General features: G+C 39.5%; 2 protein-coding genes and 1 gene segment (V, D, J or C); all 3 read left to right on the forward strand.

Annotated features, from left to right (window-relative positions):
• The first annotated feature begins 659 nt into the window (after positions 1-659).
• Positions 660-3,656, forward strand: tp53rk (TP53 regulating kinase). The gene is made up of 2 exons (XM_022210824.2): positions 660-918; positions 3,039-3,656. The coding sequence occupies exons 1-2, from the start codon at positions 714-716 to the stop codon at positions 3,524-3,526; spliced, it is 693 nt and encodes a 230-aa protein (XP_022066516.1). The 5' UTR covers positions 660-713; the 3' UTR covers positions 3,527-3,656.
• An 855-nt stretch (positions 3,657-4,511) lies between these two features.
• Positions 4,512-9,442, forward strand: LOC127534165 (tapasin-related protein-like). The gene is made up of 4 exons (XM_051948695.1): positions 4,512-5,250; positions 5,348-5,686; positions 8,306-8,399; positions 9,424-9,442. Exons 1-4 carry the CDS (start codon positions 5,187-5,189, stop codon positions 9,440-9,442), a joined length of 516 nt encoding a protein of 171 aa, XP_051804655.1. The 5' UTR covers positions 4,512-5,186.
• Positions 9,443-15,733: 6,291 nt separating this feature from the next.
• LOC127534099 (Ig lambda chain C region-like) lies at positions 15,734-17,462 on the forward strand. The segment is given in 2 exon segments: positions 15,734-16,081; positions 16,699-17,462. Coding segments are annotated over 2 exon segments (429 nt in total).
• The last annotated feature ends 17 nt before the right edge of the window (positions 17,463-17,479 follow it).

Consider the following 17,479-nt stretch of genomic DNA (forward strand, 5'->3'; position numbering starts at 1 on the left):
TTTCCAGCTAACATTAGGTAACATGAGGTCCAGTAGCAAAAATGACATTAACCAAGTAAGATAAATATTAGTGGAAGGACACAATTAAAAAAAATGAATTTAATTAGATAGAGACAAGGTGGGTTGCACAGTGTCTTGCCCAGGGACACAACAGCACATGACTTGGCAAGAGCAGGAATTGAACCACCAACCCTTTAATCATTGGACAACCTGCTCTACCACCTGATCCATTGGAGGTCATGCTAGTTACAGGACCACTTCAGTGGAAGTCAACAATAAATCGATACACAACAGCTGTTTGGCAAAAAATATGGGAAATGGATACAAGGGGTGGGATCTGGTTAAAATGGGCAAACACCCAGATGGCTTGTGTCACCACTGCAAACAACCTCAAACTGTTAAACACGTCCTTATAGATTGTCCACTGTATGAAGACAAGAGAGAGCAGATGTTTCGTACTATCAATATGTGAGAGTAATATCAACTTAAAAACTGTTCTGAGCCTGTCCAAGGGACAGGACTTTGTCATAAGGGCGATTTTGAACTTTCTGGCAGCCACTGATCTGCTAAGGATTTAATAGTAGCTGCGATTTCAGACTTCACCAAGAGAGGCAGCAATGTGCCGTGAGGCACGTAGTCTGCCGGAAATCAGAAGAAGAAGAAGAACAGCACCTCAGTCAACCGTAGAAGAAGAAGCTCCTGGAGGAGGAGACATGGCGGCGTTGGAGTTCCTTAAAACAGCAGAGTTACTGAAACAAGGAGCAGAAGCCCGAGTTTACCGGGCAGAGTTTCTGGGAAAACCGACTATAGTGAAGGAAAGATTCCCGAAACGTTACAGACACCCGACGCTGGATGAGAAGCTGACACACCGCCGGACCACGCAGGAGGTCCGGTCCATCCTGCGGTGCCGGAGAGCGGGTGAGTTACAGCTGGAGAGTAGCTGCTGCTCTCCCTGGAGGCTGCTCAGGCTTATTTACAGGGAAACTAAATATATATTATTAGGTTCTTTTTATATAAATTTGATATTTGTTATGCTATATAGTTTAGCTAGCATTGACATGACAGTGGGACACGCTGGTGTCAATTACACTGGGACAGCACCATGTGCTAATTTTTGTGGGGTAAATCACTGTTAACGAAATAATCCTTTTTGCTCACTCTTATCATTTCCTTATGCAGGCAAGACTCATATAGAAGCCCATGTGGACTCTTTTTACGGTTTTAGTGTGACCCTCAGTTGATTAATATCTGCTATAGTTTCTCTTTTTAATTGGTGAGGTCCATTTTTTGTACTGTGAACACTTTTTAATGACGTGAACGCTTTCTGGTTGTATGTGGTTTACTGGGGTGTGGTTGTGCTGTTAATATCTACCTATATGGAGGAAATGAGAGCAGTGATCCCACCAAAAAGTTCTTCCAGAGAAATAGTAGTTACTGGATGTAACTTTGTGTGCAGCCGTTTAACAGACGTCTTTGAGAGACAATAATCATATTTTGAGATATTTGAGGGTTGATCAGACTAATTACTGGATTCTGTGACCACCATGAAATCTGACTCGTTTCACACTTTCTAAATACTTTGACAAAAACTCACAAGCTTACCAGAACACACAGTTATGCCCATGTATATTTGGTCACTGACAAAAAAAAAAAGTAATTTTACCCATTTACCAAAACATATTCAAGTTGTGTAATTAACATGGGCTCAAATTACAAAATCTCAGCTTTAACTTGAGGGTGTTCACAACCAAAATGGAGGAAGGGTTTAGGAATGTGTGTGTTAATGTGTTTATCCGAGCCAGATAGAGTTTCTTCTTAAGTGTGTGTTAGAGATTCTTTGTTTTTCAGAAATTCTTAAAAAAAAGATTGTATGAAATATTTAATGAACAAAAAAGTCAGAGAACAATGTGGTTCTGGGTGTTTTCTTTTCTTCTATTTGTTATTATTGGTTGTTAACTTTATCAAACTGCACCAGAGGAGGGTTTTGGTCTCTGGAGAGTCTGAAAGTGTCATTGGGAGATTTAAAACAGCGTTATGTCACAACACACCAGCAATATATTTATAAAAAGTTCTTTTTTTTTGTACAAACAGTCCCTACTTCATTATGCATGTATTGACAGGATTTCTAAAAAAAAATTCTAGCTGTAACTAGGTGAGAAATCTGTATTGAATGTAATGAATAAAGCTTTTCTGATTCTTCTTACTTGTTGCGCTTTTTACCCTCAGGGTGGCGCTATAGTCAAATAATAGCCTCCAGTCACGTGTACAACAATCCATCTTCATAACATTTAGCTTTTCTCTCATGTTTTTCTCTTACATTCCACGTTGTTGTACATGTTTTCCCTAACCTGTGTTGTTTTGTTTGTTATCGCTGTGTGATAAATCCAAATGTAGGTTCCTAATTTAACCAGTGAACTGCCCTGTTGCATTTGGTGACATGTTCCTTTATTATCATGAACACACGTACCACAGTGTATTTGGACTGAGTAATGCTGCGACAAATGCTCAGTAGAGCACTAAATATGTATAATTCACCACTGAAATGTCACCATACAGCTAGAAGATCCCTGGTTTGCTTCCCAGCCTTCATGGGATCTTTCTGCACGGAGTTTGCGTGTTTTCTCTGTGCATGTGAGGGTTTTCTCCACAATCCAAAAACATGCTGTGGCTAATTGATAATTCTAAGTTGTCCGTAGATGTAATTGTTTGTCTGTTTGTGCAGCCCTGTGATAGACTGGAGACCAGTCCACAGTGTCATTTAGTAGTGTATAAATAATAAATGGATGAAACATGTCTCTGTTACCACCTCCAGTTTGACTATTGTTGGTTAAAAACTGCAATACTACACAAAAGTAGTTCCTTTAAAAAAGAAAAACTATATTCAAGGATTCAGTGTGTTGGTAAAGAAGCACTAGGAGGTGATTTGTAAATAAACAGGGAAAAAAATAGAAAATCACCATCGTTATCCTTTAATACGACTCGTTTTTGTGTCTTTACAGCCTCACCTACAATTAAATCAGATTCTGTCTTCCTTCCAGGCATACATGCACCTGTGGTCTACTTTGTGGACTACACCTCCCACTGTATTTTCCTGGAGGAAATCATGGGTTCGTTGACTGTGCGTGACCACATTGCATCCAGTCAGCAGTCTGACTCCGGTGTAGAGCAGAGTCTGCTGCAGCTGGCTGAGCGGGTCGGTCAGATATTAGCCAAGATGCACGATGAGGACGTCATACACGGAGACCTGACCACCTCCAACATGCTGCTGAGACGCAGCCAGAAGGACGGAGAGTCTGAGCTGGTCCTCATCGACTTCGGCTTGAGTTACATCTCGGCTCTTCCAGAAGACAAGGGGGTGGACCTGTATGTTCTGGAGAAGGCTTTCCTCAGCACCCACCCGAACACCGAGGAGCTGTTTGAGAAGCTGCTGAAGAGCTACGCTGCGTCATCCAAGAAGTCGTCGGCCGTCATCAAAAAGCTCGACGAGGTTCGGTTGAGAGGGAGGAAGAGGTCCATGGTGGGATGATGATGGTTCATGCTGTGTACAGAGACAAGCTTCTGGGGTTTATGTTCATGAAAATATGTTGAAGTAATGGCGCTGATGTTGTACACAAAAGACTTTGTAAAGTAAGAAAATAAAGTTTTATACTAATGAATGATGCTTCATTTTGGAACAATTTGTGTGCTGATTTCTACAGAACTGTCACAAATACTACAGGTTTTGGGCCTACAAAGCCAAAAGTTATCATATGTTAGATGTCATTTTTGGAAAAAATGTAATTCTTGAAACTGAGTTCTCGGAACCCAAAAAGGTAAAATCCAAACTGCAGACTTGAGGTTGGCCGCAGCTATTGAAGACTCATTTTTAATTTTAGTTTAATTTTAAGTTTGTATTTTCAGGCATTCTCTAGTTTGTTTGTTGTACTGTAGAAAATCCAAGTCAAAATCTTTTTTTTCAAAACATTTTGTCAATTTTTTCAGTGTATTTCACTGCAGAAGGGCTGCACAGTGTCGTAGTGGTTAGCACTTTTGCCTTGCAGCAAGAAGATCCTCAGTTCAAATCCCGGCCTGAGCCTGGATTCTTTCTGCATGGAGTTTGCATGTTCTCCCTGTGCATGCGTGGGTTTTCTCCGGGCACTCCGGCTTCCTCCCACAGTCCAAAAATATACTGAGGTTAACTGATTACTCTAAATTGCCCGTAGGTGTGAATGTGAGTGTGATTGTTTGTCTGTATATGTAGCCCTGTGACAGACTGGTGACCTGTCCAGGGTGTCCCCTGCCTTCGCCTGAGTCAGCTGGGATAGGCTCCAGCACCCCCCACGACCCTAGTGAGGATAAAGCGGTGTATAGAGAATGGATGGATGGATTTCACTGCAGACTGATTTCAAAGTACTGATACTTAAAGGTAGCATAACCGTTTAAAACATCTTTCCGAAACGGAAAGAGCAGAAGTCTTTTAAAAGTTTCTGTCTGACGTTCGTTCATTCTGTTAACAGCGTTGTTTGGTCTTTTCTTCAGTTGGTGTTTTATCTCCAGAATGTTTGTCAAAGCTGCAGAATCATTAGTTGACGTTCCAGAGCTGAGATTCCTCCCATCCACAGACACACTGGAGGTTTTCCAAATCTGCAACCAACCAATCCTGGAGTTCTGACTTGAAGAGCTGCCCATCATACTTCATCACATAGAACCTTTAAATCTCATTGATCCTAGTATTAAATCTGAACTAATTATGACGAATACAGCACAAGCAAGCAACATTTAAACATTTAACACTTGTTTTCAGTCAATTTTTGCATAGTTCAGGTCAAACAACTGTAAAAGATTTAGTGTTGGCACAAAATTAGCCAAACTAACTGCGTGTCAAGCTACAAAACACACCTTAAAATCACTATAAATAAGAAATACTCCACAGAATACAGAACCTCAAAGTTTGTGCCGCTGTTTGAATCCAGTGTCTCTGTCTATGGGTGAATATTTAGAATTTAAAATGCTTAAATCTCCAGATTATGTTTCAACTCTTAGTATTAAAGAGGACTGCAGGAGGTTGCAGCTGCTGGTCAAAGTTCAAGAGGAGCTACAACACAGGTGAATATTTACCAGCCACAGCCCAGGAAATGCGAACACACTGAGGTGTTCACTTTCACTATTTCTTTGTCGTGTGCTGACAGCATGACCCCTGAGTCCCGATGGATCCCCAACAAAACATGAAACTGATGATAACAATCCTGGTTGTTGCTTTGCGCTGCAGAGGTGAGTCTTATTTCGTTGTGCTCTGGTATGAAATTGAAAAGTCACAGCTCTGTCTTCAGTTTCCTGCAAACTTGTCCTCCCTCTCTTGTGTTTCCAGGTTCCTCTGCTGGCTCCACCACAGAGCTCAGTGTGCTGATGGGCTCAGAGGCGACTCTCAGATGTGTGTTTGACAGACAGTGGAGGCCGGTGGAGTGGAGCGATCTGACCGTGGAGTGGAACCTGGTGGATAAACATGCAGGGAAGAGGGTCGTCTACACGTTCGAGGATGGGAGCGCTCATGTGAACAGAGGAGGTTCGGTGGTGAATGAGACAGGTCTGCGTCGCAGCGATGCGTCTCTGCAGCTTTTTAACGTGACTGTGAGAGATGAAGGAGTTTACACCTGCAGGATCATCACACCTGTAGTCTACACAGAGAGCACTGCTCTGGAAGTGCTGGGTAAACCTCTTTTTGTTACCACCTCAATCAGTGTCACATAGTGTATGTATTTAGAAACTAACTGAACATGGAACAATAATGATGCAATAATAACTTTATTTATATATATTACCTTTAAAAAAACTGGGTTTACAAAGTGCTTTACGGTCAGGGCAAAAAGGAAAAGAAAGATACTCAACTGAATAACAAACAACAAAAGCCCAGTCAGTCCAAACACAAAGAGGAAGGTCAGAGAGGCAAAAGTGGAGGAAAAGACTTAAAAAGGTGAAAGATCTTCAAAATGAAACAATACAACACCAGATAAAATAGTAGAAAAACCAAAAATGCCACATCTAAGTTAGAAAAAAGGTGGAATAAAAGAAAATGGAAGGTAGAACCATAAACACAAGCCTAATAATAGTAATAGTAGATTATAACATAAATTCATAAATAAGTAAATAAATAATGGGTAAAAGAGAATAAACTAAGCAAATATAATAATAAAAAAATCAATTGCACGATATAAAAGACAACAAAAATACACATCACATAGAAGCAAGTTTATAAAAATAGGTTTTAAGAGGTGATTTAAAAGCAGATTCTGATTGGATATTAAATTCAGGAAGACTCTCATGGGTTAAACAAGAATTTCCCTTCGCTAAAGCAGCCGAAATGCAAATTTTTTGATAACAAATTATGGGAATCCTGAAGTCTGAGAAAGTTATACAGAAATGTTTTACCTCCTCTATCATGCTGGCATCTCTAAAATAACAAGACTGCCCATTTTTCTTCAATGTAATTCAACAAAAACATTTCTGAGTTTCAACATTTTATCCATTGCTCTTGTACCATTTGAAATTAACAGAAGAGTTTGCATGACTTGCAAATATTTCCATTTTGATTTTATTTGCATTTTTTAAAAAAAGAGTTGTAGTACATATGGCAAAACACTTAGATCTCTGGCATAGCTTTAAAAGAGCACAGAATACATAAATGCAAAACTTTAAAACTTCATGTCTCAAACCATATGACATGACTCGGGGACTCAAATTACTGACTGCCTACTGCTCTAATGCTGAGGCTGTACAGGTTAGTAAATCCAGCTGGCCCAGTCTGTGGTTCAACTGCAAATCTTTGGCCAGAATGACACTTTTTCTGGTTTTTGGTGTTGTTTCCTTATGGAACAAGTTGTTTGACTCTGAAACGCTTACAATAACATTAAACTCCTCTGTAATTTTTTTTTTTTTCAATTAAACTCTCAACTCATTTTGATTTTACAAAGTACTGATGATAAAATGCCAAAAACACTGTTACATCTAAGATATGTGTGTGTGATGACATGCTTTCTTTCTGAATAACAATATGCTGGATAAAAAGTACACACAACAGGAAACCGCAAAACAGGCTTTAAACACAAAACTGACTTTTCATCCTCAAGATTTCACATATTGTTGTTCTATGCAAGTCATTGTGTGGTCGCCACTAGCTCCTTAAATATACTGAAATTATTCCTTCTTTAGCTGATAAATGCTCCAAAGCCAGTGAGGCGCCAACTTCTGTGATGCCATTCACTTAGTTCTGATCAAAAAAAGAGTAGCATGGTGCAAGGTTTGTGCCAGATATTGCTCAGAATAAAGTAAAATGTAAGAAAACATAAGAAATGCAGCACCTAAAAAGTAGACAAAACATTGAGACATACATTACTGTTCACTTAGAAATGTCCTTACATTCTAAAGAGAAGATTTTTTTTCAATGAAGATAACATTTAATGAATCAGAAATACAGTCCAGACATTGTTAATGTGGTAAATGACTATTCTAGCTGAAAATGGATGATTTTTACTATCTCCATAGAGGTACAGAGGAACATTTCCAGCAACCATCACTCCTGTGTTCTAATGCTTCATTGTGTTAGCTAATGGTGTTGAAAGGCTCATTGATGATTAGAAAACCCTTGTGCAATTATGCTAGCACATGAATGAAAGTGTGAGTATTCATGGAACAGAACAGTAAAAATAATGCTGGCAATTTTACTGAGGTCATGAATAATATCACACATGATACTGAAATATTGCACAAGAAAAATGAGATGAATTTACCAGCACAGCAGCAGTTTTGTAAAATGACAGATCTCTTATGTCTTGGGAATGTCTACTGTAGAATACAGATCTTTATGATCCAGTTGAAAAGTCTCAATAACTGCATATTTGAACTTCTCCCTCCAGCTCGTCCTTCAGTGTCACTCCCAGTGAAGGCAGCAGTGACTGAAGGAGAGGAGAAAACCCTGCAGTGTGACATCACACGTTTCTATCCAGAGAAACTAGCCGTAACGTGGCTCATCCAGAACGGCTCCAACATGGTCCACGCAGGTCTAAACCAGCTGTTCCGTGTCTGCACAGAGCTGGCCGTTCACAATCCGGACGGCACCTACAGTATTCGCAGCGGCATCACGCTGCACTCGTCAGCAGTGAAACATAAAGAGATACGACTCATCTGCCAGGTGGAGCACCAGACCTACAAACATCTGTACAACACATCTGTTACAGTGACTGTAGAAGGTTGGATTTAAAAAGTCTTTACACAAACTGAATGTCATGTTTACCAAACACCACATGGATCTCTTACATCTGTTTCCCTGCAGCTCCCTTACAGCCCCTCTACAGCGCTGCCACACTGATCGCTGTCACCAGCATCATCAGTCTGCTGCTGGTCACCTCAGCTATCGGAGCTGCAAGGTACTTCTGCAAAGGTATGTCTGAGCATTAGCAAAGTGCATGTTGGTTTAGTTGAATAAATGTTCTTTTTAAATGCTAAAACTGGCTAAAATGATTGGTGTTACAATCAGACGAAGACACTGAGCAACACAGAAGTTTTCTAAGGGACAATCTCAACCTGAAATAATAAAATGACTCCTGAGCTGTTAGGCCCATGTAAGACATAAGAATCAATGAAAACAGTAAAGATGCTCCAAAAACCTTAAGGGGAAAGATGCTTAAATTCTCTCCAAGGCTAAAGAGAAAACCGTACACACAGTTTAATCCTTTTTATTATTAAAAATAACATTTAGAGAAACTGTACAGGCCGATCTACAGCTAGAAGGTGCTAAGAAAAGTCTGTTTTAACTAAGAAACTGAGTATTTTTAGGCATCCTGTCTGCACACAACAGTACAAATATGCAAATAGTGAGGCAAACCCATTACGGACATAACTTTTATGATACCAGCTTATATTCGTATTCAAGGAAACATTTTTACTTCAGGAATATCAGATGTACTGGTAAATATCTAAGACTCACAATAATAACTGATGGAATGCTGAAAGCTGCAGTGGGCAGAAATCTACAAAATGGATAAAGACAAGCAAAAAAAAGGAATAATTTAGAAAACCTGAAAAGCCAGTGCATCCATTTGAAATTATGATCATGCCAAATGTATAACTAGTGTGTTTATGCATGCATACCAGAGAGAGATGGAGATAGACAGACTTTATTCATCCTCTTGGGGTAATTCAAGATATCCATTAGCTTATGCATGTTACATTTAACAACAATGAGGAAAATAATGAGCAAAATAATGTGCAAATCATGCTGGTAGAAGAAATAAACTGCCAATACTTTACAAAAAAAGAGTATTAAAAAGTTTAAATACAGTAAAATACTAACATAATAATATTAATAGGCATATAAAAGTGTGGGTTATTCAAAAAATAAGGATAAAATTGATACTGTGCAACAACACACATTCCTATCTCTCTCCACAGCTCCACCAAGTGTTTCTGAAATCAGCCAGCCCAGCATCGTATACGCTCAGATACCAACCAACCTGGAAATCACCGTCCAAGGAGCCACTCAGCCGCACATTAAAGTGAAATGGTTTAAACTAGTAACAGCTTCAGACTCGGCGGCGGTGGAACCGGAGACGACGGGTTCTCTGTTGGTTGCTGAGGATCTGAGTGAAAAGGCATCTCTGCAGTCAGACGGGGAACGTCACACGTCAATGCTGAAAGTCTGTCTGACGGTGACTGAAGACCTGAGCAGGTACAGGTGTGTGGTGCAGTGCAGAGGAAGGAGCTTCAGCAGGGAGACAACAGTCAAGGTTAAAGGTGGGTGGCTGTGGCTTTGACCCTGTAGAGCACAAATATTAGAGAAACAATATCAGTGTTTGTTGTTTTTAGTAGAAGGAAGCCAAGAAAAGGGTTTTCTAAATTTTAGGAAAGTGTAATTCATTGGCCCCAGCTGGTAGCAGAATTTCAGTATTTTCTCTTGCATTTTCATACTTTCCAGTATTACCTACTTAACCCTAACCTTCACATTCACAGCATTCCAGCATTTTTTTAAAAATTTACAAATAAAAAAGGAAAACAACATGGATTTTCAAATATTACTACAGAAAAAGTTCCAAATACTGCTGCCAGAAATCATTTATTTTATTTATTCTGGTTTTAACTTAAAGTTTTAACAGAAAAAACACATACAGTGCCCTCCATAATTATTGTCACCCCTGGTTAAGATGTGTTGAAAGCCTTAAAATAAATTCAATTTTTATTGCAGAAGCATACTCTCACACTGAAAACTGTAGAAAAATGTATGAGCGGAGCAGTGGCAGATCTTCCGTGGGGGCACAGGGGGGCAATGGCCCCCCCATGTTCTGAATGGCCACCCCGTGTGAGCCCCCAACATTTTCGGTGGAAACTTACATTACTGATACTCCGATTTCCAACGCTCCAGAACGCAACTTCGTTTTCTGACTGCACCGGAATGCACCAATGATGTTAGGTTGATCTTTTGATTGCATTTGGATTTGAAGAAGCTTTGAAGACGTTTCCTGATGCTGGAGGAGAAGACGAGCAGTTTTGTACCTTTGCGGTAAGAAGACTGTGGCCGTTTCTCAGTACGTAACTGTCTGTACTTGTGTTCTCAGTACTTGTGAAACGTCATCATCGAGACTGCATCGGACCAGACTAGTGAGTATAGATATGAATCAGTAGATAGAGATATATCTATGGCTGCAGCTCTCAGAGAACAGGAGGATTTTATGAGAGGAAGTCAGACACAGTCACACATAGAAACAGTAGAGCTCACACTGAAATGGAGCTACAGCTCTGTGTCTTGTAGAAGATTTATTAGATTTATTTTCAGGGATGAGAATTTTCCGCGGATCTGCGGAATTCCTCGGATTTTATCATTGCCAGGGTCATTCTTGTGAATCGTCTAAATTCGAGGAGAAATTTTTTTTGGGGGGTGAGGTATGTTTATGGTCGGCGAGTCGTAATATCGAACGGCTGCTAATATCCACCGCGCTGAATGCTAGCTGCCACTCAGTGAGAGCAGTCATGTACAGTGCTGTAATCGAATCACCATGAAGTGTTGAGTCCAGGGATGGGAATTTTCCACGGATCCGCCGATTTCATTTCAAGTTTGAACACTTTATTGTCGCTGATTGTCCCCCATCCCTGTATTTTTAAAGCTTCATGTGTGACGGTAATAATCCGGGCCAGAGCAGACCTCATTAGCACTTCCGCTAGGTCGGCTAACTTCCGGTCACTCCATGGATGCTGTCGGTAATGTAGCCAGAATATGGATTGATTTTTCTGACATTTTCTTGACAAAGACGAGAACAAAAATATTCAGAGCAAGTGGAGCAGCTAGCTAATGCTTATTAAGGTTTGATTTACATTTTCAAAGTTACATTTTTGAAATCATGTAATTTTTCTGTAAAACACATCATGGCTTTTATTTTGTCAGAGAACCCTGGAAACGTTGTTTATCCAGAATTCCGCTAACTTGACTGAACGTGGACTGCAGTTCCCGTTATTTAAACATCAATATGATGTATAAATGCAGACGAACTTCATATATTTCACTATGCAGACATTTTTATTGATGTTCAGTATATTTATAGACATAAAAATATTTGATAGATATATTAGAAATGGATTTCTGTTTTTTCATAATAATTGAGTTAATGCCATTAAATATTATTCAGTGATTCATCTTTAGTGTGAAACTTTTATTTTACTCCTATGTATTTTTTAAAAATGCCGGTCATTTTAAGGTAAGGCATTAAAGGATTGCTTTCTTAGGTAAATGAATTTAAGGTTTAATTGATTGAAATCTTTCAATGTTGTTTTTTTCAATTTTAAATATTTGATTTAATTAATGCAGCTTAGTCAGTTACATTTTATATTATTAAGAATTATTATTCAGTTTAATGCTAGATGACATATTAGTTCACTGAGTATTTCAGAGCTAGTTTTTTTCTTTTCAATTATCTGTATTTAAAGTGATATTAAAATATATTTGCAATGAAACAGCAGCAAAACAAGAAATGACCAAATATACAAAGGAAGAGCAGCTATTTTAAAGGGGAACTTCGGTTTTTTTCAACCTGGGGTCTGTTTTCATATGTCTTTTCATACATGTGAGTGATGGAGAAATGAATTTTCGACATAGCTCCAGTATTTAGCCAGGCAGGCAGCTTAGCAGCTCAGCTAGCAAAAAGTATGGGGCAACTTGCCCCCCGCGTCAAAGACTGCCCCAACGTGCTTTTTTCCCCACACTGACCGGCTTGGATAGTCTCAACGAGTGTTCCACAACATACTAGAGATGAGAAGTGAACTAAAACCTCCACATTACTTGGCGATCGCTATTTGTTGTGGTCTGTATCCAAATCTCAGGAAGCTAGAAAGCAAATCTCGTTCCGAAATCGCGCGATAGCTCACCCCAAAACACCGGTTTTGACGCGAGCTATCGCGCAATTGTAGAAACAAATAGCGATCGCCAAGTAATTGAAGTCTTCTTGGGCTCACACAGTAAATCATTTAAAATAGAAACTTGATATTCAGTCTAAGGAAACTGGAAACTCCAGAGCGACAGAAGAACCAACAATATCTCCCGTTTTCTCCTTTAATGAGTCGACTCTTCTGGTGCTTTCAGACCAAAGAACTACAGACTCTTCACAACCTGCTTAAACTCTTGGTACAGGACCAAGAAAGTTTCCTTTTCATTTCTACTCTGAAGCTCACCTTCTCCTGCTCAAACTGCTAACAAATGTTTCTGCTGCTCTAAAGTCTGGTCTCCAGAACTTCCTAAAAACTCTCAAAGTCTCTTCTACTGCAGGTTGCTTTGTAGAACTGTTACAGAAAACCTCACTAAACCACATGGAGGGGCCTCAAGATTGTCATCCACATGAAACCGCACAAAAACCAAACTAGCACAACCCAAACGCTAAAGTCTCCTGCAGCCTACCAGAGAACCTCTTTAAACAGAGAATCAGGACAGGAACTCTTACCTTCTGGACAACCGACGTTGGATCACAAACAAGAATACAGAATGTGTCTGACCAAAAACCTCTAAAGACTCACTGCAGCCAAGATAAAGACACAACTCAGCTGCACCAAATCCACTAATCACTGCACACATTAGCACCATGTGCTAACTGTGGCTAAAGAACCACATTTACCAAGACAACTAAATAACTGTCGCCTTTGGGCTTGCTCTGGGGGTCAGGCATTTGGGTTCTGTAAAGCGTCTTGAGACGAGTTGACTGTAATTGACGCTATATAAATAAAATTGAATTGAATTTAATTGAACTATCCAGTAAAAAGCCCTAAAACACACCAAGAAACACATTAAAGAGGATTTCACTGCTGGAAGCTGCAAGTCAACGCCTAAAGAACAAACTAAAACAATGGAGCCAAACCCTGTTCAGTGAAGAGAAGCAGAGGAAATGTTTGACTGCAGACATAAAGCAGGAAGACACTGAGCTGCTCAGGTGTTCCTGATGACACCAAGCAGCCACCTGGACAGCCAATAGGAACACAGCTTACTGGAAGTCCAGAGGGCTGGGTTAGTGAAGTAAATTGAGGCCCCATCCACACGAAGACAAAACGCTTAACAGTTTCAAAAACGATCGCCATAAAGACGAAGGCGTCTCAGAAAATGTGTGCGTCTACATGAATGCACTCGATACGCATGGAAACGCTGTAAAACACATGCCAGACCTCTAGGGGCAGAAACACGCAAACAGAAGAAAAAACAGTGGGCATGCGCACTTGTGGCAAAAGTTGCAAACAGAGACCAAGCCGGGAAGTAAATAAAGTGTTGTAATGTGTCCTCCATAATTGTTTGTTCAACTCGGTGGTGATTGAGAAGAAGGAGATTTTGCTGCAACAGGGATAGTAGGGTCACTCGCTTCGTTGCCGCGTGTGGCGCATGCGTGTCAATGAAGATACGAAACTATGACGCAAGCGTATCTGAAAAGTAACAGATAGCCAGTAAACACGGAGCTGCGTATACGCCGTTTCAAAATCTTTCCACTCTGGAACCTGGTTTCAAAAATGATCGTTTACAGACCCCCAAAACGCCGTCTTCGTGTGGATGATACGCAGAAACTTATGCGTTTAGACCTCGTTTTGTCTTCGTGTGGATGGGGCCTTAGTTTAAAGTTGAAGCAGAAAGTTAACAGAGAAAGTTAAAAACCATCTCCTGATACCTGAAATCTCCGAGTTTTCACACAAAGAACACCTGAACATGTCAAACTGGTTTCATAGTAGAACCTTCACTGTAAAAACGTCATAGTATGGTGTGTTGCTCAAAAAAATATTACGACCGGCTGTCTTGGGTGGCCGAGGAGCAACACAAAAACAGGACAAACACTGGTTTTTAGAGGGTTAAAAGAGTAAGTTTACAACAACACATGTGTGCAGAAACATCACAAAGTCTGTCTTTAGTTCAGCTGAAAATATTAGTTTTTGTCTTTTTTATTGACCAAACTTTTCAGGAAGTAGATGAAGAATAACTAAAGCTCTCATGTAGAAGTCTAACTTATTTTGGATCCTTGTGGAGAGTTTAGTCTTCATGCTTCATAGCAACGTTTAATAAACCTAAAGCTTCCCTGTTGGCTCATTGGTGGAGTTTGTTACTGCGCATCTGAACCTTAAATCCAGTGAGAGGACCATCTTCAGTCAGAGAACTTCAATAAGTTTAGTGTTTTCAACAAAAGCCAAGATTGAACTAAGCCCTCTCTTTGATGTAGTATTGGTCTCTTTTCATTCAATTTAATTAAAGGCACCGTCGTTAGAGGAATGATGTTTAGTCTAGTTTCAACATCAGCCAAATTTGCTCCTTAACCGTTAAATACAATCATCATGGGTTTCATAATTTTGCAAAATTTTGTCTTTTTTTTTTTTTTTTAAATGTAGCGTTTATGAGCTACCGGATACCCTGAATTTCACAATCCAAGACAGTTTATCATACATTTCCCAGATTAATCTTTGTGTTAGAGCTACAGAAGGCAACTGTTTTTACAATGATTATTAGATATTGAATTTATTTGCTCTGCACCATAAACAACAGCAAAAAAAAAAAACTCAAAACAAAGGGAGGACATGAATAGTGCTAACAACCTTCATGTTTTTCTTTGGTTTCTGACATCCTGTCAACTTATAAAGCTTATGCGGCTGATTTTGATAAATCAGAAGATTGAAACTCACAATTTTATAGCAGATGAAAGGTTTAATTTTACCTACATTTTAGTATATTCAGTGATCAGAGTTCTACCTTCATACTGTGAATATTTCCAGAGTTCCGGGTCAAGAAAAATCTTTTCACAGCGAAATTTGGATTGATTACTCCCAGCTATAATAAAAACGGCACACTCCATACAAATAAAACAAAATCCTCCAAAGATATAAATGTGTATACAGAGCTTTTGAAAATTGGCACTTTAGTGAAGGTTAATCCAATATTTCTTCCCCATTTATCTTTGTCTGGGTCTCCACTAACTCCCAAGAGGCATGTTGGGTCATCTGTGACTCATATGATGTTACTTCCATGTTAAAAGTTTATATAAAAACGTAACAAATGTCGAACCAATCATAATCTGATAACTGTTGTAAATTGTAAAGTGACTGCTGACAGTTTTGACATGATAGAAACGTGAAAGATACAACCGCAAAAACTTTACACGTGTGTGGTTGACATCAAAATGAATTATTGCAGCTGGTGTGGTCCATTACAAGATGACTGTGGTGGTATCTGGAAAGACACAAATATTTTCTCTCATGTAAATAACTCTGACCCTATTTGTTTCTCCAGTGGAGCCATCTTTCCTCCAGATCTCCAGCATCCCTCAGATCCCTGAGGTGGAGAGGCTGCTGGTTCTCTGCTGCCGGGTGGAGAACTTTTACCCCCAGGACGTCCACCTGGAGTGGTCCAGGAGTGACGGAGAACAAGTCCAAACTGTGACTCACTTTGGGCCTTTTCCCGACCGCAGTAGTAGACTCTTCAGTGTCTGGAGTAAAATCCAGCTGCTGATGGCCAGAGAGGACGATAAGGCCGTCTACAGCTGTCGGGTTTACCATCCCAGCTTCCCGACGCCGGGCTACAAGGACGTCCGGTACCACATCAACACTCAAGGTAGCAGCAACAGATGTTTTCTAGGAATCTTTGGATAATCATCAGGACTAAATCTCTATTAAAACTATTCTACATAATATTATAAAGTGAGTTATGTTTTGTCTTCTATTCTGACTGGTAATACCTTACATACATTTAAACAATCAGTCAGTAGCGTTGTGTTCAGTTCACTAGTCTGTTTTTTTCTTACACATTTTATTAAAAAAAATTAACCACAACTCATCCCGTGAATTCCTCTGAAGATGGAGACTATAGCTACTTTATACAGTGAGGACAGTTAGCTTTAATCAGAAATACTTTATCTGTTGCTACTTTCCTCTCCTCTTTTGATTTAAGATTCAGGTACTTTCTTATTTTTGGGGGAAATCATTTTTAATTTAAAATCAATTTTCAACTATCAGGGAACAGGATAAAGTTGCCAAATCAACCTCAGCATAACTCGTTTTTACCTCTGTCTTTCAGTTCTTATTAGACAGTCATGTGGTTTCTCCCCCAGAGACAGACAAGTGACAAGATTTTTCTATTTCCTTCTACATCGATATCTAAAAATGCATGAGTATTTTATTAATATCAAAAAGGCTTCACATACATTCACATCTTTCATGCTTTGTAAACAGGAACTCCTCCTGATGTGATGTTCATTGAGTGTGACCCTCCATGTCCTCTGGTGAACAAAGAGGTTACGCTGCATCTGTGCATCAAAGACTTCTGTCCTGAAGACGTGTCGGTGACATGGACGAAAGACGGCGAGTCGCTTCTCTCCGGCGTCTTCAACACTCCTCCCAGCCTGAACATCAACGGCCTCTACTCCATGTTCAGTTTTCTCAAACTCACTCTGAACGATGACGACCAGAGCTCCAGGTTCAGGTGTCGGGTGGTTCACAGCGCTCAGAAGGAACCTGAGGAGAGATTTTTTCAACTGCAAAACCTGACAGACAGCTGATCATGTCCTAAATCTACTCACTAATAGATTTTAGTCTGCAGTGCAAAAATGTAAAAAAATGTACAACAGATACATGGTTGTGATGCTTGCATTGAATTAGCATTGTTATAAATGTTCCGCTATACAGTGCAAACAAAAGAAGAAAAAGTTGAGACACGGTTTACATGATCCTCACACACTTGGTTATAAAGGTTGAGATGCTGTGTAAATAAACAGTATAAACCATATGTTCAATTGACAGTCACACAAAGACAACTGAATGAATGTTCCATCTAATTTTAATTTTGAAAAATACGTGGTTTTAGTCTATTTATGTTTTCCAAGTTTATTCCAACTGTGTGGCAGTTATATTTACTATTGCCACTCTCAAGCAATTGTCTGTAATGTTAAGATTTTGTAAGATTTATGACTAATATATTTCCTGTGGAATCATTTTTACTAATTTGTGTGCAAAG

This window comes from Acanthochromis polyacanthus, chromosome 5 (genome assembly GCF_021347895.1).
Source record: "Acanthochromis polyacanthus isolate Apoly-LR-REF ecotype Palm Island chromosome 5, KAUST_Apoly_ChrSc, whole genome shotgun sequence".
Classification (NCBI taxonomy): Eukaryota; Metazoa; Chordata; class Actinopteri; family Pomacentridae; genus Acanthochromis; species Acanthochromis polyacanthus.

Bases quoted from the DNA above. Each gene is read 5' to 3' on its own strand.
- tp53rk (XM_022210824.2), top strand. From the start codon at position 714: ATGGCGGCGTTGGAGTTCCTTAAAACAGCAGAGTTACTGAAACAAGGA. The intron at 919-3,038 runs GTGAGTTACAGC...TCTTCCTTCCAG, and splicing joins CCTGCGGTGCCGGAGAGCGG to GCATACATGCACCTGTGGTC.
- LOC127534165 (XM_051948695.1), top strand. From the start codon at position 5,187: ATGGATCCCCAACAAAACATGAAACTGATGATAACAATCCTGGTTGTT. The intron at 5,251-5,347 runs GTGAGTCTTATT...TTGTGTTTCCAG, and splicing joins TGTTGCTTTGCGCTGCAGAG to GTTCCTCTGCTGGCTCCACC. The intron at 5,687-8,305 runs GTAAACCTCTTT...GTTTCCCTGCAG, and splicing joins CACTGCTCTGGAAGTGCTGG to CTCCCTTACAGCCCCTCTAC.